The sequence below is a fragment of the Bos taurus genome, chromosome 18, assembly GCF_002263795.3.
Source record: "Bos taurus isolate L1 Dominette 01449 registration number 42190680 breed Hereford chromosome 18, ARS-UCD2.0, whole genome shotgun sequence".
Taxonomy (NCBI): Eukaryota; Metazoa; Chordata; class Mammalia; order Artiodactyla; family Bovidae; genus Bos; species Bos taurus.
In genome coordinates, this window is record NC_037345.1 from 14,925,400 (window position 1) to 14,948,664 (window position 23,265).

General features: G+C 41.9%; 1 protein-coding gene across 1 annotated transcript; it reads left to right on the forward strand.

Moving 5' to 3' along the window:
• Positions 1-4,120: 4,120 nt before the first annotated feature.
• LOC101904595 (kxDL motif-containing protein 1-like) lies at positions 4,121-5,459 on the forward strand. The gene has a single exon (XM_059877407.1). It carries the CDS (start codon positions 4,173-4,175, stop codon positions 4,701-4,703), a length of 531 nt encoding a protein of 176 aa, XP_059733390.1. The 5' UTR covers positions 4,121-4,172; the 3' UTR covers positions 4,704-5,459.
• The last annotated feature ends 17,806 nt before the right edge of the window (positions 5,460-23,265 follow it).

Here is a 23,265-nt window from a genome sequence, read left to right on the forward strand (position 1 = left end):
CAGCAGCAGCCTGTCTTTTTCTTGTTGGGTATTTTTGAGTGGTGGCAAATTGAATGACTTGTGTTTTTTTTAATTTCCCATTTGCTATTTTACGAACTACTTAAATTTTTTTTAAATAATAAAAACACATAGAGACTTGCAAAAAAATAAATAAAAAAAAATAAAGTATACACTTCTAGAAGTTCCCACTCCAGTACTCTTGCCTGGAAAATCCCACGGACAGAGGAGCCTGGTAGGCTGCAGTCCATGGGGTTGCAAGAGTTGGACACGACTGAGCGACTTCACTTTCATTTTTCACTTTCATGCATTGGAGAAGGAAATGGCAACCCACTACAGTGTTCTTGCCTGGAGAATCCCATGGACGGAGAAGCCTGGTGGCTGCAGTCCATGGGGTCGCACAGAGTCAGACACGACTTAAGGGACTTAGCAGCAGCAGCAGCATAGTTGTATAATCACCTCCACAGCAAAGATATAGAAGTTCTTCATTGCCCCAAAAGGTTTTCTTATGCTTCTTCCCAGTCAACTACCCCCAAAACTGCTGCTTCCAGCCCCTGGTAACGACTGATCTGCTGTCAGTATAGCTTTGTCTTTTCTAGGTTTCATATAAATAGAATTATACAGTGTGTACTTTTTTTGTGTTTGACTTCTTTCACTTAGAATAATGTTTTTTTTTTAATTCACTCATATTATTGCATGTAATAGTAGTTCATTATTTTTACTCCCAGTATGTAGTTTTCCCACACAATTTATTTAATCATTCACTATTGGTGGATATTTATGTTGGTTCAATTTTTGACCATTATGAATTAGATTTTTATGAGTATTTGAGTACAAATTATTTTGTGATCATATGTTTTCATCTTTCCAAAGTAAATGCCTGGGAACAGAATTTCTGAGTCATATAAGTATATACTTAACTTTTGAAGAAATGGCAAAATTGTTTCTGTAAGTAGTATGATGGTTGATTTTGTGTCAATTTTACTGGGCCATGGAGCATCCAGACGTTTGGTCAAACATTATTCTCAGTGTTTCTGTGAGAGTGTTTTTTTTTGTTGTTGTTCAGTCGCTAAGTGGTGCCCAGTTCTTTGTGACCCCATGGACTGTAGCATGTTAGGCTCCTCTCTTCTCCACTATTTCTCAGAGTTTGCTCCAATTCATGTTCATCATGTTGGTGATGCTACCTAACCCTCTCATCCTCAGCCACCCTCTTCTCCTTTGGCTTTCAATCTTTCCCAGCATCAGGGTCTTTTTCAAAGAGTCAGCATCCAGTGGCCGAAGTATTGGAGATTCAGCTTCAGCATCAGTCCTTCCAGTGAATATTCAGGGTTAATTTCCTTTAGGATGGACTGGTTGGATCTCCTTGTAGTCCAAGGGACTTTCTAAAGTCTTCTCCAGAACCACACTTGGAAAGCATCAGTTCTTCAGCACTCAGCCCTCTTTATGGTCCAACTCTCCCATCCATATATGACTACTAGAAAAACCATTGGTTTGACTGTACATATCTTTGTTGGCAAAATGATGTCTCTGCTTTTTAATACACTGCCTAGATTTGTCATAGTTTTCTTTTCAAGGAGCAAGCATCTTTTAATTTCATGGCTGCAGTCACCATCCACAGTGATTTTGGAGCCTAAGAAAATAAAATCTGCTTTCAATTTTCCTCCTTCTATTTGCCATGAAGTGATGGGACCAGATGCCATGATCTTAGTTTTTTGAATGTTGAGTTTCAAGTAAGCTTTGTCACTTTCCTCTTTCACCCTCATCAAGAGGCTTATTCATTCCTCTTTACTTTTTGCCTTTAGAGTGGTATCATCTGCATATCTGAGGTAGTTGATATTTAGGTTGAGATTAACATTTAAATTGGTGGACTAAGTAAAGTTAGTCTTGATGAAAGTGAAAGAGGAGAGTGAAAAAGTTGGCTTAAAGCTCAACATTCAGAAAACTAAGATCATGGCATCTGGTCCCATCACTTCATGGCAAATAGATGGGGAAACAGTGGAAACAGTGGCTGACTATTTTTGGGGGCTCCAAAACCACTGTAGATGGTGACTGCAGCCATGAGATTAAAAGACGCTTACTCCTTGGAAGGAAAGTTATGACCAACCTAGACAGCAAATTAAAAAGCAGAGACATTACTTTGTCAACAAAGGTCCATCTTAGTCAAGGCTACGTTTTTTTTTTTGGATGTGAGAGTTGGACTATAAAGAAAGCTGAGTGCAGAAGAATTGATGCTTTTGAACTGTGGTGTTGGAGAAGACTCTTGAGAGTCCCTTGGACTGCAAGGAGATCCAACCAGTCCATCCTAAAGGAAATCAGTCCTGAATATTCATTGGAAGGACTGATGCTGAAGCTGAAACTCTAATACTTTGGCTACCTGATGCGAAGAGATGACTCATTTGAAAAGACCCTGATGCTGGGAAAGATTGAGGGCAGGAGGAGAAGGGGACGACAGAGGATGAGATGGTTGGATGGCATCATTGACTCAGTGGACAAGAGTTTGGGTGAACTCCAGGAGTTGGTGGTGGACAGGGAGGCCTGGCATGCTGCGGTTCATGGGGTAGCAAAGAGTCGACATAACTGAGCAACTGAACTGAACTGAACTGAAGTAAAGTAAAGCAGATTGTCCTCTTTAATGTGGGAGAGCCTCATCTGATCGGTTGAAGGCTGGAGAACAAAAAGACTGACTCTACTCCCAGTAAGAGAAAAATTCCTTCTACCTGACCACCTTCAAATTGGGATAACAGCTTTTTCCTACCTGTATGTGTTCATGCTAAGTCACTTTAGTTGTGTCCAACTCTTTGTGACCCTATGAACCGTAACCCACCAGGCTCCTCTGTCCTTGGTATTCTCCAGGCAAGAATACTGGGGTGGATTGCCATGCCCTCTTCCAGGGGATCTTCCTGACTTACGGATTGAACCAGCATCTTTTGCATCTCCTGCATTGGCAGGCAGGTTCTTTACCACTAGATCCACCTGGGAAGCCTTTTATACTTGAACTTTATTCTCCTACCTTTATACTGGAACTGAAACATTGGCTCTTCCTGAGTTTCAAGCCTGCTGGTCTTTGGGCTGAAACTATACCATCGGCTCTCCTGGTATGCAGGCCTCTAGCGTCAGACTGTGAAACTACCATGAGCTCTTGGTCAGCAGCTTGCTGACTCACCCTGCAGATCTTAGGATCTGTTTGTATTTCAGTTTTTCTACAGAACTCTATTACAAGTAGCTATGCCATTTTCCATTACTTCTAAACAAGAGTTTTAGTTGTTCCACATCCTCACTAACACTTGTTTTCATTTAGTTAAATTTTGGACACTTTAGTAAGTATATAGTGCTATCTCATCATGCCTTAAATTTGTATCCCTTGATAATTAATTATGTTGAACATGATATCTTGTACTTTACTATTTGTATATCTTCTTTTGTGAGCTACTTGCTGAGGTCTTTTGCCAATTTTTTTTTTTTTGGCTGCACCGTGCAGCTTGCAGGATCTTAGTTCCCTGACCAGGGATTGAACCCATGCCCGCTGCAGTGGAAGTGCACAGTCCTACCCAGGAAAGTCCCCAGTCTTTGGTATTTTTAGCAACTTTATTGAGATATCACTCACATGTCACACAATTCACCCATTTAAAGTGTACAGTCTAGTGACTTCTAGTATATGAACAGTGTTATTCATCCATCACCACAGTCAAGTTTAGAAAAAAATCACTACTTCAAAAACGAGCTCTGCATCTGTTGACCATTACTCCCTAAACCCCAACCCATCTTCTACAGTCAGAAGAAACCACTAATCTACCTGCTGCCTCTACAGGTTTGCCTATTCTGGGCATTTCATATAAAATTAATCATACTGTCTGTGCTCCTTTGTGACTGGCTTTTTTCACTTAGCATGTTTTCAAGACTCATTCATGCTGTAGTATATAACAGTACTTCAGTGCTTTTTATGGCTGAGTAATACTCTCTTATAATGATATATCACATTTTGTTTATCTGTTCATCAATTGATAAACTTCTTATTTTCTACATTTTTTGCTATTATGAATAATGCTGCTATGAATATTTATGTACTACAAGCTTTATGGCACCCCCTCCAGTACTTTTGCCTAGAAAATCCCATGGACATCCTGGAAGCGCGAGCAAGGCCGCCAGATGTGCAGGCAGTGGAGGAGGAGGAAGAGATGGACCCCCCGGACTCGGCCTCGAGGGTCTTCTGTAGCCGCATCCTGAGCATGGTTAATGCGGACGATGTCAGTGCCATCATCCTGGCCCAGAAGAACATGCTGGACCGCTTTGAAAAGACCAACGAGATGCTGCTCAACTTCAACAACCTGTCAAGTGCCCGCCTGCAGCAGATGAACGAGCGCTTCCTGCACCACACAAGGACCCTGGTGAAGATGAAACGGAACTTGGACAGCATCTTCCGCAGGATCAGGACACTGAAAGGGAAGCTGGCCAGACAGCACCCGGAGGCCTTCAGCCACATCCCAGAGGCATCTCTCCTGGAGGACGAAGATGAAGACCCCATTCCGCCTAGCACCACCACCACCATCGCCACCTCAGAACAGAGCACAGGCTCATGTGACACCAGTCCCGACACTGTCTCGCCCTCCCTCAGCCCTGGCTTCGAGGACCTGTCCCACATCCGGCCTGGTTCCCCTGCCATCAATGGTCGCAGCCATACAGATGACGAGGAGATGCCGGGCGAGTAGCCCTGCTCCCAGGAGCTCCAAGGGGGTCTCAGGGCAGCAGCAGCGTCACTCCCCAGATGTCTGAAGTGGCAATGGAGAACCCTGCCTCGAGATACTCAGCTTTACCACCCTAGTCTGTCATTTAGGGCTTGCTGAGGGGACAAGGCTCCCTCCTTAGAATTTCTGGGGATCTTTCATTCCTGCTCCTTCCTCACTGAGAACATCTTTTCTGTAGATTCCTCTATCAAACTGGGGATGACCAGTCCATCTGGAGTTGGGCTGGGCACAGGGAGCTTTTCCAGAGTCAGGCCTTAGGTCTACTCTGAACAACACTTCAAGCTTCCCAGAGACCAGAGCCAGATGTCCCCTGCCCCAGCCCCCTGGTCAGAACCCCCTCAAGACAGTCAAGCACTGTCATCCGAGTCCACCCAGCCCACCCCTGCGCCTACTGATTCTGGTCTTCTTGCCCCTTCCTCCAATGAGAGTACTGAATCCTTTCTCCAATCATTATCTCAAGGAGGTTTCTGAAACAGTTGTAGAAGGCTCAAGACAGAGATTAGCCATCCACTCAGCCCCAAGCCTGTTTCTCTGACCAGAGGTGTAGACCTCTAGAGCCTAACAAGCCTCTCCTAGGGCCTTTGTGGAGCAAGCCGAGCAACGTTGGAGAACAGAGTTAAGTGGAATATTTTTGTACCCGATGTTTACAGATGCTGTTGGGAAGTTATCAATAAAGAGACTCTGTTACTAAAAAGGGAAAAAAAAAAAAAAGAAAGAAAATCCCATGGACGGAGGAGCCTGGTGGGCTGCAGTCCATGCGGTTGTGAAGAGTCAGACACGACTGAGCAACTTCACTTTCACTTTTTACTTTCATGCATTGGAGAAGGAAATGGCAACCCACTCCAGTGTTCTTGCCTGGAGAATCCCAGGGACGGGGGAGCCTGGTGGGCTTCCATCTATGGGGTCACACAGAGTCGGACACGACTGAAGCGACTTAGTATTAGCATATTTTCATTTCTCTTGAGTACATACTTAAGAGTGGAATTGCTTGATCATATTGTGATTGAGGAACTGGTAAACTGTTTTCAAGATGACTGCACTAGTTTCCATTCCTACCAGCAGTGTATTAGGGTTTCATTTTCTACCAGTCCCCATCAACCCATATTATCGTCCATCTTTTTTATTATAGCTGCTCTGGTGAGTGTAGAGTGGTATATCTCATTGTGGTTTTGATTGGCATTTCCCTGACGGCTCCTGCTGTTGAGGATCTTTCTGTGTGCTTAGGGCTATACGTATATCTTTCTTGTAGAAGTGGTTATTCAAATCCTTTATCAATTTTTAAAATTGAGTAGTCTTTTAATTATTGAGTTGTAATAGTTCTTTATATATCCTACTACAGATACCTAATCAGATATATAATTTGTAAGGATTTCCTCCCCTTCTATGGGTTGCCTTTTTATTTTAGTTTTAATTTAGATGATATCCAGATTTTATTTTTTCTTTTGTCAATTTTCCTTTTTGATGTCATAGCTAAGAAATCAAGGCTGAATCAAGGTCATGATGATTTACAAACTTGTTTTATTCTAAGAGTTATACATTTTTAACTCTTATGTTTGTATCTTTGATCCACTCTGAGTTAATTTTTGTATATGGTGGGAAGTAGTAGGGAAAATTCATTCTTTGGCAAGTGGATATTCAGACACCATTGAATTGTCTTGGTACCCTTGTCAAAAATCAATTGACCATAAATGTTGGTGTAAATGTATGGACTTCTAATTCTATTTCATTGATCTATATATCGATCTTTATGCCAGTACTATGCTGTCTTGATTATAGTAACTTGTCATAGGTTTTGAAATCGGGTGGTATAAATTTAACTTTGTTCTTCTTTTTAAGAATGTTATTGCTTATTCTGGGTCCCTTGCATTTCCATATGATTTTAAGATCAGTTTGTCAATTTCTGCAAAGAAGCAGATTTTGATAGGATTTTGATAGGGATTGCATTGAATCCACAGATCAGTTTGAAAAATATTGCCATCTTTAACAATATTAAGTTTTCTGATCTTCTGATATATGAACATGGGCTGGTTTTCCATTTATTTAGGTTACCTTTTTTTTGACAATGTTTTTTAGTTTTCAGAGTATAAGTTTTATACTTCTTTGGTTATATTCATCCTAAGTGTATCATTCTTTCTTATGCTGTTGTTGTTCAGTAGCTAAGTCATGGTCGACTCTTTGCAACCCCACGGGCTGCAGCATACCAGGCTTCCCTGTCCTTCACTATCTCCTGAAGTTTACTCAAACTCATGTCCATTGAGTCGATGATGCCATCCAACCATCTCATCCTTTGTTGCTCCCTTCTCCTCCTTTCCTTAATCTTTCCCAGCATCAAGGTCTTTTCCAGTGAGTCGGTTCTTCACATTAGGTGGCCAAATTATTGGAGCTTCAGCTTCAGTATCATTTCTTCCAATAAATATTCATGGTTGATTTCCTTTATGATTGACTTGTTTGATCTCCTTGCAGTCCAGGGAACTCTCAAGAGTCTTCTCCAGCACCACAATTTAAAAGCATCAATTCTTCAGCACTCAGCCCTCATTATGGTCCAACTCTCACACCCATACATGACTACTGAAAAAACATAGGTTTGACTATATTTCTTATGCTACTATAAATAAAATTGATTTCTTAATTTTATTTTCTGTTTTCTCTTTGCTACTGTATAAAAATACAATTGATTTTTTGTTTAGAGATCTTGTATCCTGCAATCTTGCTAAACTCCTTTACTCTAATTGCTTTTTAATAGAGTCATTAGAACTTCTTATGTACAAAGTCAGTGAAGTGAAATGAAATTCTCAGTTGAGTCCAGCTCTTTGCAACTCCATGGACTGTAGCCTGTCAAGCTCCTCTGTCAAGTCATCTGCAAATAGAAATAGTTTTGCTTCTTTTTCATTCTGAATGTGTTTTATTTGTTTTTCTTGCCCAATTGCCCTGGCTAGGAGAAATTGCCAAACAATGTTGAATTGACATGGCAAGTGAAGTGAAAGTGAAGTGAAAGTCCGACTCTTTGTGACCCCATGGACTATACCGTCCATGGAATTCTCCAGGCCAGAATACTGGAGTGGGTAGCCTTTCCCTTCTCCAGGGGCTCTTCCCAACCCAGGGATCAAACCCAGGTCTCCTGCATTGCAGGAGATTCTTTACCAACTGAGCCACAAAGGAAGTCCAAGAATGCTGGAGTGGGTAGCCTATCCCCACCCAGGAATCGAACCAGGGTCTCCTGCATTGAAGGCAGATTCTTTACCAACTGAGCTATAAGGGAAGCCCAGAAATGGCAAGAGCTAACATCTATGTTTTATTCCTAATCTTAGAGAGAAAGCATCCATTCTTACACCATGAGGTATAATCTTACCTGTGGATTTTTTATTGACTTTATCAGGCTGAGGAACTTCACTTCTATTCCTATGTTATTGAGTATTTATCATGAAGGGATATTGAACTTTATCAAATGCTTTTCCTCTGTCTCTTGAGATCGTGTAGCTGTTTTCCTTTATTCTATTGATGTGGAGTATTACATTAATGATTTTCAAGTATTAAACCAACCTTGCATTCCTGGGATAAATCTCACTTGGCCATGATGTTATATATTGCTGGATTCAATTTGCTTGTATTTTGTGGAGAATTTTTGCATCCATATTTAAAAAACATTTTCTGTAGTTTTCTTGTGATGCCTTTGTTTGGTTTTGATATCAAAGTAATACTGACTTTATAGTCTCCTGCATTTTTCCTATATAAGATTTATCACAATTTACACTTCTCTATTATTCCTGCCTCACTTTTAAACAGTGAGCTCCGTGAGGGGAAGAAACATGTTTGCTTTTTTATCACCAATTCCTAGTGTCTTTCTCAGTATCTGGCACACAATCAGTGCTCCATAAATGTTTGTAGCATTCATCAGTAAGTAAATCAGTACATGAGTATTGTGAATAAAATTCCATATTTTATAGCAAGACAAGAAAAATTTACACATGAAAAAATTTCCCTGCCCTTTGGCCTCCTATTTCCCTCCTACTGTGCATTGTGTATCTGAATTATGCATCGGCCAAACCTCCCCCATAGCAGAAATACCTGCTCAGCCATAAGGAGCGACATTCTCCCAGTATCAACAAAACAGCTCATTTAAAGATAACATTCCTTCTTGATCTTGTAAGGGACCACATGATGCTTAGATCTGGATTGTGTAAACTGTCAATAATACCTCATTTAATGTACAGCTCTGTCTCAAAAAACTTAGATAACTGTATTTTGACTTCTAACAGGTGGAATAGTTTTTAGAGCTTTCTGAGATGCTGCTTCTGGATTATAATGCTCAACTTGGCTCAAATAAAATTTTCCATTTCTTTCTAAGATTGAATAGTTAATTTTTCATTGACAGTATTCATACCACCTAGGGCTAGTCCCTTATCTCTGTCTTCACAGCAGCTTTCTTTCAACAGATAGGCTCTCCCTCATGCACTGCCGAGGTGTTTTGATTTACAAGTGTTTAATTTGTTAGCATCATTTTCTCAGAATCACACATATGCCTCCAAGTATAGCTATTTGGTCCCTGATTGATGTCTCAGAAGGGCTTTCCTGACTGCCTAATATAACTAGATCTCACCCCATAATTCTTTCACTATACACAGTTTATTTTTTCCAAGCATTTTGAAATTTTGTACTTATAAATTTCTTTCTTTTCTTGTCTGTTCTGTCTACCTCAGAGGGTGAGGACTATGTCCTGGTCGCTAACACCTCCTTATTACCTAGTAGAGTGTCTGGAACATGATCGAAGCAAATGAATACTTCTTGAGTCAATAAAAGGACACATGGATAGCAGGTCTATATTAAAATTCATCTCTTTCAGTCCTCTTGGCCTCATTAAAGGATGAGCTCCAAAGATTAGAAACTATAAGGTCTGCAGCCATTGAAGTTGGGATCCTAAGTGAAACTGTGAAACTTAGCAGAACCCTGGGGCCCTCCTGGACACTAGACCTTTTTTCCCGTCCCCCCTTTTTGTTTTCAGGAAAAAAGCTTTCAGTCTCCTAGATTTTACCTAAATCCCCAAGGGCAGATTGAAACAGTTATTAATTAAAGGAAGTGAGGGAGGTATGAAGATTCCTTAAAAAACTAGGAATAAAACCACCGTATGAACCAGCAATCCCACTCCTAGACATATACCCTGAGGAAATCAAAATTGAAAGAGACACATGTATCCCATTGTTCATTGCAGCACTATTTACAATAGTTAGAACATGGAAGCAACCTAGATGTCCATCAACAGATGAATGGATAAAGAAGCTGTAGTACATATACACAATGGAATATTCAGTTCAATTCAGTCACTCAGTCATGTCCAACTCTTCGCAACCCCATGGACCACAGCATGCCAGGCCTCCCTGTCCATCACCAACTCCCAGAGTCTACTCAAATTCATCTCCATTGAGTCGGTGATGCCATCCAACCATCTCATCTTCTGTCATCCCCTTCTCCTTCTGCCCTCAATCTTTCCCAGCATCAGGGTCTTTTCCAATGAGTCAGCTCTTCACATCAGGTGGCCAAAGTATTGCAGTTTCAGCTTCAGCATCAGTCCTACCAATGAATATTCAGGACTGATTTCCTTTAGGATGGACTGGTTGGATCTCCTTGCAGTCCAAGGGACTCTCAAGAGTCTTCTCCAACACCACAGTTCAAAAGCATCAATTCTTCTGTGCTCAGTTTTCTTTATACTCCAACTCTCACATCCATACATGACTACTGGAAAAACCATGGCCTTGATGAGATGGACCTTTGTTGGCAAAGTAATGTCTCTGCTTTTTAATATGCTGTCTAGGTTGGTCATAACTTTCCTTTCAAGGAGTAAACATCTTTTAATTTTACTCAGTCATAAAAAGGAATGCATTTAAGTCAGTTCTAATGAGATGGATGACCCTAGAACCCATTATACAGAGTGAAGTGAGTCAGAAAGAGAAAGATAAATACTGTATTCTAATGCATATATACAGAATCTAGAAAAGTGGTACTGAAGAATTTATTTACAGGGCAGCAATGGAGAAACAGACAGAGAATAGACTTATGGACATGGGGAGAGGGGAGGACAGGGTGAGATGTATGAAAAGAGTAACATGGAAACTTACATTACCATATGTAAAATAAATAGCCAACGGGAATCTGCTGTATGGCTCAGGAATATCAAACAGAGGCTCTGTATCAACCTAGAGGGGTGGGATGGGGAGGGAGATGGGAGGGAGGTTCAAAAGGGAGGGGATATACATATACCTATGGCTGATTCATGTTGAGGTTTGACAGAAAACAGCAAAATTCTGTAAAGCAATTATCCTTCAATCAAAAATAAATTAAAATAGAAAAAAGCAGTGAGGGAATGCAGAAGCAAAGGAAAAGCAGTCAATTAACAATAGAGCAGCAATAAAGCAGGGTCCTGATTCCTCTTGGTGAGGAGAGGGGGTAGACATAACAATCTGACACATATTTCTAAGTCCTTCTGTAGGAACTAAGGACCCCAACCAGGAGAAGGATGGTAACTTCAGGCAGAGAACCAGCACACGAACCCCAGATTGGCTGGAACCAGAAGGTCGATGATTGAGATTCTGGGAACACCACTCTGTTATCTTGCAACCGATCAATGAGAGGAGAGTTACACCCCCTGCAGGCCTCCCCCCAGATTTTGCCAATAAAAATGCTTCCCCAAATACCATCTGGAGCTTGAGCTTTTTAAGCATGAATTGCCCACTCTCCTTCCACAATCTTTACAATAAACCTTTCTCTGCTCCAGACTCCCATGTTTCAATTTTTTTGGCCTCACTGTGTGTGAGATACATGGATTTGGGTTCAACAGTAATGGGAGTAATTGGATCCAGGGAGTAGAAGCTAACAGGGGGCACTCAACAACAAAGGCAAGGTGGGAATGGTTGCCACTTATGAGCTGCAGAGTCAAAGCAGCAATCTGAATCGTCTGACTCACACAGACCTACGGTGTTGCCTATTTGATCATAACGTTCCTAGAACTGAAACAGATAGGCAGCCTGCTAAATTCTTACTTATTCTGTATAAACATAAAATTTCTTGGCCAAATGAACAAAAGTCTAAACTGAATAGTAAAGACAGAGTCATGGGCCCTCAAACAATTCCCCGACTTGAGCTAGTTTATAGGCCCGCAGCCCCTTGAATAAAGAGGAGGCTGGTTCCCCTTGAGGAAGGACCTCAGTATACTGTCAAAATTTTATGCCGTTAACCCTTCTCCCAGCCTTGGGTACTTGTGCATTGGGAAAAAGGAAATAAGCAGAACTTTAGAGGACTACTAGACGCAGGCTCTGAATGCTTTAAGCTGGCAAAACCAGCAATATACACATATTGTTCTCCTTCAGGGATACATCAGCACTCCAGCCTTACATCATGGTTTAGTCTGTAGCGTTCTTGCTCACCTTTCTCTTCCACAAGTTATCATGTTGGTTCATTATATAGATTACATTGTGCTGGTTAGACCTACTGAGCAAGAAGTAGCAACTACTCTAGACTTGTTGTTAAGATTTTTGCATGCCAGAGGGTAGAAAATAAATTTTGAAAAAAATTCAGGGAGAAATGCAGATGACCATCAAACACAGGATAAGATGTTCAACATTGCTAACCATCAGGGAAATGCAAATCAGAACCACAATGAGAAATCACCTCATATAAGTCAGAATGGTCAGGATCAAAAAGAGCACAAATTTTAAAAAGTTGGCGAGGATGTGGAGAAAACGGAGCCCTCCTACACTGTTGGTGGGAATGTAAATTGGTGCAGTCACTAAGGGAAACAGTATGGTTTCTCAAAAAATTAAAAATGGAGCCACCATATGACCCAGCAATCCCACTGGATATATATCAAAACAAAACAAAACAAAACACTAATAAAAAAAAAAATGGACATGGGTTTGTGTGGGCTCCGGGAGTTGGTGATGGACAGGGAGGCCTGGTGTGCTGAGGTTCATGGGGTCGCAAAGAGTCGGACACAACTGAGTGACTGAACTGAACTGATGTACCCCTATGTTCATAGCAGCATTATTTACAATTGCCAAGATATGGAAGCTACCTAAGTGTTCATCAACAGATGAAAGGATAAATAAAATGTGGTGTGTGTGTGTGTATATGTATGCAGTGGAATACCATCCAGCCATAAAAATAGAATGAAATTTGGCCATTTGAAGCAACATGAATGGACTTGGAGGATCTTATGCTAAGTGAAATGTCAGACAGAGGAAGACAAATACTATACGATATCACTTACATGTAAAATCTAAAAAAAATACAACAAACTAGTAAATATAACAAAAAACAAACAGACTTACTCATAGATACAGAGAACAAACTAGTGGTTACCATGGGGAGAAGGAAGGGGGAGGGGCAATATAAGGGTGGGAGGCTAGGAGAGTCAAACTTTTATGTTTAAAATAAACTACGAGGATATACTGTACAATGTAGAGAATGCAGACAATATTGTATAAAAACTGTAAATGGAATGTGGGCTTCCCTGGTGGCTCAGAGCTAAAGAATCCACCTGCCAATGCAGGAGACATGAGTTCAATCCCTGGGTTGCAAAAATCCCCTGGAGAAGGAAATGGCAACCCACTGCAGTATTCTAGTCTGGGAAATCCCATGGAGAGAGGAGGCTGACGAGCTACAATCATGGAGTCACAAAAGAGTTGGACACAACTTAGTGACTAAACAACAGCAATGACATAAATGAAGTGTAATCTTTTTTAAAAAAATATAAATTTATTTATTTTAATTGGAGGCTAATTACTTTACAATATTGTAGTGGTTTTGCCATACATCAACATGAATCTGCCACGAGTATACACGTGTTCCCCATCTTGAACCCCCCTCCCACCTCCCTCCCCATACCATCCCTCTGGGTCATCTCTGTGCACCAGCCCCGAGCATCCTGTATCATGCATCGAGCCTGGACTGGCGATTCATTTTGCATATGACATTATACATGTTTCAATGCCATTCTCCCAAATCATCCCACCCTCGCCCTCTCCCACAGAATCCAAAGGACTGTTCTATACTCTATTGGTGTTTTTCTTTCTGGCTTACTTCACGCTGTATAATAGGCTCCAGTTTCATCCACCTCATTAGAACTGATTCAAATGTATTCCTTTTAATGGCTGAGTAATACTCCATTGTGTATATGTACCACAGCTTTCTTATCCATTCGTCTGCTGATGGACATCTAGGTTGCTTCCATGTCCTGGCTATTGTAAACAGTGCTGCCATGAACATTGGGGTACACGTGTCTCTTTCAGTTCTGGTTTCCTCGGTGTGTATGCCCAGCAGTGGGATTGCTGGGTCGTGTGGCAGTTCTATTTCCAGTTTTTTAAGGAATCTCCACACTGTTCTTGATAATGGCTGTACTAGTTTGCATTCCCACAAACAGTGTAAGAGGGTTCACTTTTCTCCAAACCCTCTCCAGCATTTATTGCTTATAGACTTTTGGATCGCAGCCATTCTGACTGGCGTGAAATAGTACCTCATAGTGGTTTTGATTTGCATTTCTCTGATAATGAGTGATGTTGAACATCTTTTCATGTGTTTGTTAGCCATCTGTATGTCTTCTTTGGAGAAATGTCTGTTTAGTTCTTTGGCCCATTTTTTGATTGGGTCGTTTATTTGTCTGGAATTGAGCTGCAGGAGTTGCTTATATATTTTTGAGATTAATTCTTTGTCAGTTGCTTCATTTGCTATTATTTTCTCCCATTCTGAAGGCTGTCTTTTCACCTTGCTTATAGTTTCCTTTGTTGTGCAGAAGCTTTTAATTTTAATTAGGTCCCACTTGTTTATTTTTGCTTTTATTTCTAATATTCTGGGAGGTGGGTCATACAGGATCCTGCTGTGATTTATGTTGGAGAGTGTTTTGCCTATGTTCTCCTCTCGGAATTTTATAGTTTCTGGTCTTACATTTAGATCTTTAATCCATTTTGAGTTTATTTTTGTGTATGGTGTTAGAAAGTGTTCTAGTTTCATTCTTTTACAAGTGGTTGACCAGTTTTCCCAGCACCACTTGTTAAAGAGATTGTCTTTTCTCCATTGTATATTCTTGCCTCCTTTGCCAAAGATAAGGTGTCCATAGGTGCATGGATTTATCTCTGGGCTTTCTATTTTGTTCCATTGATCTATATTTCTGGCTTTGTGCCAGTACCATACTGTCGTGATGACTGTGGCTTTGTAGTAGAGCCTGAAGTCAGGCAGGTTGATTCCTCCAGTTCCATTCTTCTTTCTCAAGATTGTTTTGGCTGTTCGAGGTTTTTTGTATTTCCATACAAATTGTGAAATTATTCGTTCTAGCTCTGTGAAAAATATTGTTGGTAGCTTGATAGGGATTGCATTGAATCTATAGATTGCTTTACCTTTAAAAACTGTGAATCACTACATTGTGTTCTTATAGTTATATAATATTGTACATAAATCATATTACAATAAAACATTTTTAGGAAACTTCTACTTAGTGAAATCTCTAGGGGTCCAATAGTATAGGGCGTAGCAAGATATTCCTTCTAAGGTAAAGGATAGGTTGTTGTCTCTGGCCACTCCCACAGCCAAAAAGAAGGCACAGTGCCTAGTGGAACTCTCTGGATTTGGGAGGCAACATATTCCTCATTTTGAGTGGTTACTTGGGCCAATTTACCAAGGGACCAGAAAAGCGGTTAGTTTTGTATGGAGCCCAGAACGGGAGACGACTATGCAATAGATACTGAATGCTTAACCATGGACCCCCCAAGTTACTATGCAACCTGAGCTGCCCGTCGTGAACTGGCTTTTATCTGACCCATCAAGCTACAGAGTTTGGCATGGACAGCAGCTCTACATCATCAAGTGGAGACAAGATATATCAGATTGGCCTTGGCAGGCCCTGAAAGTACAAATAAGTTACATGAAGAAGTGGCCCAAATACCCACAGTCCCCCTTCTGTTATGCTGCCTCCTCTCTCCCAGCCTGTATTTATGGCTTCACGGGGAGCTCCCTACTCTCAATGGAAGGGAAGACTTGGGCCTGGTTTACAGATGGTTCTGCATGATATGCAGGCATCACACAACAGCCCCTCTCTTGGGCATTCCTGAAGGATAGTGGTAAAGGGAAACCCTCACAGCAGGCAGGACTTCAAACAATGCATCTCGTGATTACATACTGTTATTACATCTTGTGATTACATCATCACTTTGTGATTACATACTGATTCAGAGCCTATGGCCGTTTGGCTGGATAGTCAGGGGCTTGGAAGAAATATGATTGGAAAATTGGTGACAAGGAAATCTGGGGAAGAGGTATGTGGCTAGGCCTCTCTGAATGGGCAAAATATGTGAAGATATTTGTGTCTCATGTGAAGTTCACCAAAGGATGATCTCAGCAGAGGATTTTAATCATCAAGTGAATAGGGTAATCCATTCTGTGATACCAGTCCATGAACCCTCAACGAGCTCATGAACAAAATGGCCACGGTGGCAGGGATGGAGGTTATGCGTGGGCTTGGCAACACGAGCTTGCACTCACGAGGCTCGCCTGGCTACAGCCACTGCTGGGTGCCCACTCTGTCAGCAGCAGAGACAACACTGACCCCCTGATATAGCGCCATTTCCTGTGGTGAGCAGCCTGCTACCTAGTGGCAGGTTGATTACTCTGGCCTACTTACATCACGAAAGAGGCAGCATTTAGTTCTTACTGGAATAGACACTTACTTTGGATACAGATTTGCCTTCTCAGCATGCAACACTTCTGACAAAACCACTACCGATGGACTTACAGAATGCCTCATTCATCATCATGGCATTCCACATGACATTGCTATTTATTGAGGAACTCACTCCAAAAGAAATGCAGCAATAGGCCCATGCCATGCAATTCTTACCACATTCTCCACCACCTGCAAGCAGCTGGATTGATAGAAAATGGCCTTTTGGGGACTCAGCTACAATGCAAGATAGTGCAAGCACAATGCTTTGCAGTGCTGGGGCAGTTCTCAGAAGACTATGTATGCTCTGAATCAGCATCTGGTATATGGTCCTAGCTCTCCCATAGCCAGGATTCATGAGTCCAGGAATCAAAGTGTAAACGTGAATGTGGCATCACTCACTATTAGCACTAGCAATCTTTGAGCAAAATTTCTGCTTTTTCCTGTTCTCCTAGTGTTATGCTCTACTGACCTGTGCTGTGCTTAGTCGCTCAGTCGTGTTCAACTCTTTGCAACCCCATGAACTGTAGCCCACCAGGCTCCTCTGTCCATGGGGATTCTCCAGGCAGGAATATTGGAGTGGGTTGCATGCCCTCCTCCAGGGGATCTTATCAACCAAGGAATCAAACCGGAGTCTCCTGCATTGCAGGTGGATTCTCTACCAGCAGAGTCACCTGGGAAGCCCTCTACTGGCCTAGAGGTCTTAGTTCCAAAAGGAGAAATATTTCCAACAGGAGACACAAAGGTGATTCCATTGAACTGGAAGTTAAGGCTGCCACCTGGCCATTTTGGGCTCCTCAAGCTTCTGAATCAACAGGCAAAGAAGGAAATAGTGTATTGGCCAGAGTGATTGATCCTAATCACCAAAAAGTCTGGTGTTCCTCTACCATCAAAGTAAGAAAGAGTATATCTATATCAATATCTATGCTCAGTCACTCAGTCATGTCCAACTCTTTGTTACCCCATGGACTGTAGCCCACCAGGCTCCTCTGTTCATGGAATTTTCCAGGTAAGAATCTGGAGCAGGTTGCCATTTCCTATTCCAGGGGATCTTCCCCCACCCAGGGATCAAACATGTGTCTCTGTAGTCTCCTGCATTGGTAGGCGGATTCTTTATAACTGCACCACCTGAAGCCTACATCTATATCTATCTGGATCACTTTCCTGAATGCTGAAAGTTAATATTGTAAATCAACTATATTTCAATTAAAAAAAAAAAAAGTATGTCTGGAATACAGGAGATCCCTTAGAGTGTCTCTTAGATTTACCATGCCCTGTGATTAGGGACAATGGAAAACTACAACTCAATCTGGACAGGACTATTACTGATTCAGATCCTTCAGGAATGAAGGTTTGGGTCCTCCCAGCAGGTAAAGAACTACAACCAGTTGAAGTACTTAAGGCAAAGGGAATATGACATGAAGAATGAAAGAAGGTAGTTATAAATACTAGTGACGACCAGTTATTAGAGAAATGCAAATCAAAATTACAATGAAATTACCTCATACCAACCAGAGTGGCCATCATCAAAATATCCACAAACAATAAATGCTGAAGAGGGTATGGAGAGAAGAGAACCCTCCTATACTATTGATGGTAATGTAAATTGGTATGGCCACTATGGAGAACGGTATGGAGGTTCTTTAAAAAAACTAAAAAATAGAGCTACCATATGACCCTGAAATCTCACTTCTGGGCACATATTCAGAGAGAAACATGATCTGAAAGTATATATGCACCTCAATGTTCATTGCAGCACTATTTACAATAGCCAAGACAAAGAAGTAACCTAAATTGTCTACTAATAGAGGTATAGATCGGAGAAGGCAATGGCACCCCACTCCAGTACTCTTGCCTGGAAAATCCCATGGACGGAGGCCTGGTGGTCTGTAGTCCATGGGGTCGCTAAGAGTTGGACATGACTGAGTGACTTCACTTTCACTTTTCACTTTCATGCATTGGAGAAGGAAATGGCAACCCACTCCAGTGTTCTTGCCTGGAGAATCCCAGGGATGGGGGAGCCTCGTGGGCTGCCATCTATGGGGTCGCACAGAGTCAGACATGACTGAAGTGACTTAGCAGCAGCAGCAGCAGAGGTACAGATAAAGAAGATGTGGTACATATATACAATGGAATACTACTCAGCCATTAAAAAGAATGAAATAATGCCATTTGCCACAACATGGATGGACCTAGAAAGTGTCACACTGAGTGGAGGAAGTCAGACAGAGAAGGAGAAATATAGTATGACATCCCTTATAGGTGGAATTTAAAAAGAAATGATACAAATGAACTTACTTACAAAACAAAAAGAAACTCATAGACTTAGAAAATATATTTAAGGTTGCTGGGGGGAAGGATGTGGGGAGGGGATATCTAGGGAGCTTGAGATGGACATGTACACATTGCTATATTTAAAATAAATAACCAACCAGGACCTACTGTATAGCACATGAAACTTTGCTCAGTGTTATGTGGCAGCCTGGATGGGAGGGGAGTTTGGGGAGAATGAATACATGTATATGTTGGCTGAGCCCCTTCACTGTCCACCTGAATCTATCACAACATTGTTAACCAGCTATACTCCAATACAAAATAAAAAGTTTAAAATAAAAAATAAATATAAAAAATAAAATAAATACCTGCAATGACCAATGGACCAGTTACAGAAACAAGGACTGTAATTACCATGAGTACTTCCCTCTTATTTTGTTATGGCTTCTCCAGTGGCTCAGTGGTAAAGAATCCACCTGTAATGCAGGAGCCACAGGAGATGGGGGTTCGATCCCTGGGTCAGGAAGATCCCCTGGAGGAGGGCGTGGCAACCTACTCCAGTATTCTTGCCAGGAGAATCCCACAGATAGAGGAGCCTGGCAGGCTACAGTCCATAGGGTTGCAAAGAGTTGGACACGACTGAAGTGACTTAGCATGTTTGCATATAGTTACAAAGATAGATATATAGATAAAGAAATAGTTTTCTTTCCTCTCCCATTCCCTGCTGTGCAATGTAAGGTATATTGACTTTGCATCAAAGTATTTTAAATATTATTATTATCACATCACAGGATTTAAGTTATGGGATATCAAGAAGAGTAAGCATCACTCAGTGACTCTACTTCCTCTTCTGGGTAAGGTTTAGTGTGTTATCAATTGTATATAAGATCGTTGTATCCCATTAGATGAAATTATGAACTAGTTATTGCCTTTATTTGGAGATTAAATATGGCTTAAGAAGATGTGTATGGGTTTTCCATTGAAAAATGGTGGGCATGTGATATGGTTAATTTTATTGTCAGTTTTATATGCTCAGATGTGCAGTTAAACATTATTTCCGGATGTGTTTGTGAGGATGTTTCCAGAATTAGCATTTGAATCATAAGACAGAGTAAAGAGGATTGCCTTTCCCAAAGCAGGCACCATCATTCAACTCACTGAGGACCTGAACAGAACAAAAAGGAGCAGGAAAGGAGGATTTGGATGAAGGGAGATGGAGGAAGGGAAGAGAATGTGGCAGCACTTTCTGTCTGAGTGCTGGGCTGGGATAGTGACCTTCTCCTGCCCTCAGCACTCCTGGTTCTCAGAATCTCTGGCTCTCAGATACAAGACACTATTTCACCTTCCTTTAGCTCAGCACAAGAAATCCTACTGCTCTGTCCAAGTTTGGAGCAGCACCATGTGTCATACACAATCTGATGACCCCAAAGCAAGGCAGACTCTCATGAAGCAACTGATTTGGAGACAGAAGGATTTTTAATTACTTCTTAAATGATGAAATACCTTTTCATTATTTAAGGACCTTGTAACTGAGAGGTATTGATAGTAAAATAAAGCAATTAAAATATTAATTTAATGGCCCCAATTAAAGTGACTCACATACCCCAGGTTTCTGTGTCCTGTCCTGTCCTGATGAGCTCGGAGCCACCTCCTCTATGACACTGACCCTATCTCTTCCACTCAGTATTTATGAGCCATTCTCCTTGCCTTTTGCAAAGCTTACCCATCCTTTAAGGGCAAGTCCACATCCTCCAGGGAGCCTCCTTGCCTGTTCTCCTCTGAACTTTTTGTCGTCATTAATCCTACCTCTAGATCTTATTTGATGAGTTAAAAAAATAGCGCATCTATTACTATATCATACAATTTGATAACTGCATTTCATTATAATTGGCTTCCTTTGTAATTCTACGTATTTTACTTGTGCTCATAAAAATATTATTCTGTAAAGGGGTCTGGAAGCTGTACCCAGTGGGACCATGGCACAGAAGAGATCAAGAATCTCTGCTTCTACCATGTGTAAAATATAAAGCTATAAAATATATAACACAGGGAGCTCAGCTCGGGTCTGTGATGATCTAGAAGGGTAGGATGGTGGGGGGAGGGAGGCTCAAGAGGGAGGAGAAATATGTATACTTATAGCTGATTCACATTGTTGTACAGCAAAAGCTAATGTAACATTGTAAAGCAATTATCCTCCAATTAAAAAAATTTTTTAAATTTTTAAGTAAAAAAAAAAAAGAATCTCTGCTTATACTCTCCTACTTTTGACTCTCCTGTCAGCTCAACTGAGGAGCCTGAAGTGGCTGGAGCAGTGGCCATCAGGTGGCATGAGGGAAAGCATTTCCCCTTCCAGAAGCCACACCCTTCTGCCTACGCACGGGAGAACACTTACAAGAAGGGCTTGTGGTTAATCAGACCAGCAAAGAGCCCTCTTTACTGCAGATGGAAGGCTCCAGTTGCTCACCAGGCAACAACACTAGGAGAAGGAGTTGTCAGATGAAAAGGAAGTCTGGGGTTCAGCCAGGTTGGACCCCCAAACAGGTCCAAAGAGATGACACCAGGGCCACAAGGACCGTCACTGCTGCATGTTGGGTTGCAAGGAGGCTGAGATTATAGACTGAATCTGAATGTCCCCTCACAATTCACATGTTGAAACCTAACCCCCAATGTGATGATAATAGGTCATGAGAAGAGAAGCCTCCTGTTCTAGGATTAGTGCCCTTTTAAAAAAAGACAGGAGAGAGGCTCATCACCCCTTCTACCAGCTGGGTCCATGGCCAGAAGACAGCCATCCATGAATGGGGAAGTGGTCCTCACCAGACATGGAGTCTGCCAGCACCCTGATCTTGGACTTCCGGCCTGCAGACTGTGAGTGATACATTTCTGTTGTCTATAAGCCACCCAGTCTTGGCATTCTGCAATAGCAGCCCAAGTAGTCTAAGACAGAGGCAGAGGTTTCTTAAATTCTCCCCTGCATTCAGAGCATACCTGGATCCAAATTCCATGTCTGCCCCTTCTTAGTTATGCAGCCATGGCAGGAGCTGACCCATCTGTGTCCTGTTTCCTCACCTGTATTATCACAGGGATAATAAGAGTAGGGATGAGAGTACCTGCATCGTGGGGCTGTCAGGAGGGAGACATGAATTAAGAGGCTGGCATGTAGTAAGCAGGATCTAAGTGCCAGATTTTTTGTTGCTTCTCCTCATGTGATCAGCCACTCATTGAGTGACATGGAGCACATTGCGTCTGCTTCATGGAGGCCTGACACAGAGTGAGCATTCAGTAGTGGCCCACTGTTGTCATTTTGACCATGATTTCTAGCACCAGGCACAGTACTGACTTTAAATGAATTAGTCAAGCCCCAATTTGGGAGAAGATTCCAGTCACAGGGCCTTTGGCTCAACACTCTAGTGCAGGTGTCCTGGGATATCCATTGCCAAGAATGATGACTCTGGGTTCAGGAAACGTGGTTGGACCTGTGACACATTCAAGCTGGAAGAAGATGGAGATGAGTCTGACAAGAATAACCTGCTGATCACTCAACCTTTCCTGACTACCACTGCCTTGCCCATCCTTCCAGGCCCCGCACCACTCTCTCCAGGAAGTCCACTCTGGCTACTCCAGCCTCAGGGATCCCTCCCTGCCATGAAGTTCTCAGCCCTAGGAATATGCACCCCTCAGCACTAGGCCTTTTGCTGCCCCCTAAATCATTCCCTGAGCACCTCAAGGACAGAACAACAGCTCCCCTGCCCTCTTTGGCTCGTTGATATCTCCCGGCAGAGGGCATGCATAAGGCACTGATTAATAGAATCAGTTTTCTGCCACCTGCAAACAAAGACATCTGTCCTGATTCATACCATACTCTTTTTTTCTAAGCTTCTTTGCAGCCCTTGCAGTCCTCACACCATCACCATAGAGTGAATGAAACATGTTTTACCAAAAGAAAACTAAGGCTCAGAGAGAGGAAGCAATTTGTCCTAACACTACAACAGTGTCATTGCCAGGGTAGACATCAGCACAACCACACTGCCTTGGGCCCCTAATTATATTTCCCATCACTCCATCACTCTGCCGAGAGCCTTGTTGTTGTGGACTGATGAAAGCAGGCAGGAACCACACTCCAAGCTGAATTCACGATGGGCACAGCTTACTCCCATTAATTTCTCCAATGCAGAGACTCTAAGTTCACAGGTACAGTTAGCACAATTCCCTCTCCTGGAATTCAGTCTCTGCTGTTAATCTTTAGGTTACTAACCTTCACTCTGATAACACATTCTTGTTTAATTTAAACAGGTCTCCTCACATTGCAATCAGAACCTTCATCTCTTTCTGAGAATGGTTGAGTGTGGAAGTGGTGCAGGGACAGGAGAGATGTTCTGGACAGTTCTCTGGCTTCCATAAAATTTTGTTTTGGATTTTGTTTTTTATCTTTGACTGCACTGGGCGTTCATTGCTGCAAGCAGGCTACTTTTCTAGCTGTGGTAAACAGACTTCTCATTGCTTCTCTTGTTGCAGAGCAAGGGCTCTCCAGTGCATGGGTTTCAGTAGCTATGG

Excerpts from the sequence above, each read along its gene's own strand:
- LOC101904595 (XM_059877407.1), top strand. The coding sequence starts at position 4,173 with ATGGACCCCCCGGACTCGGCCTCGAGGGTCTTCTGTAGCCGCATCCTG.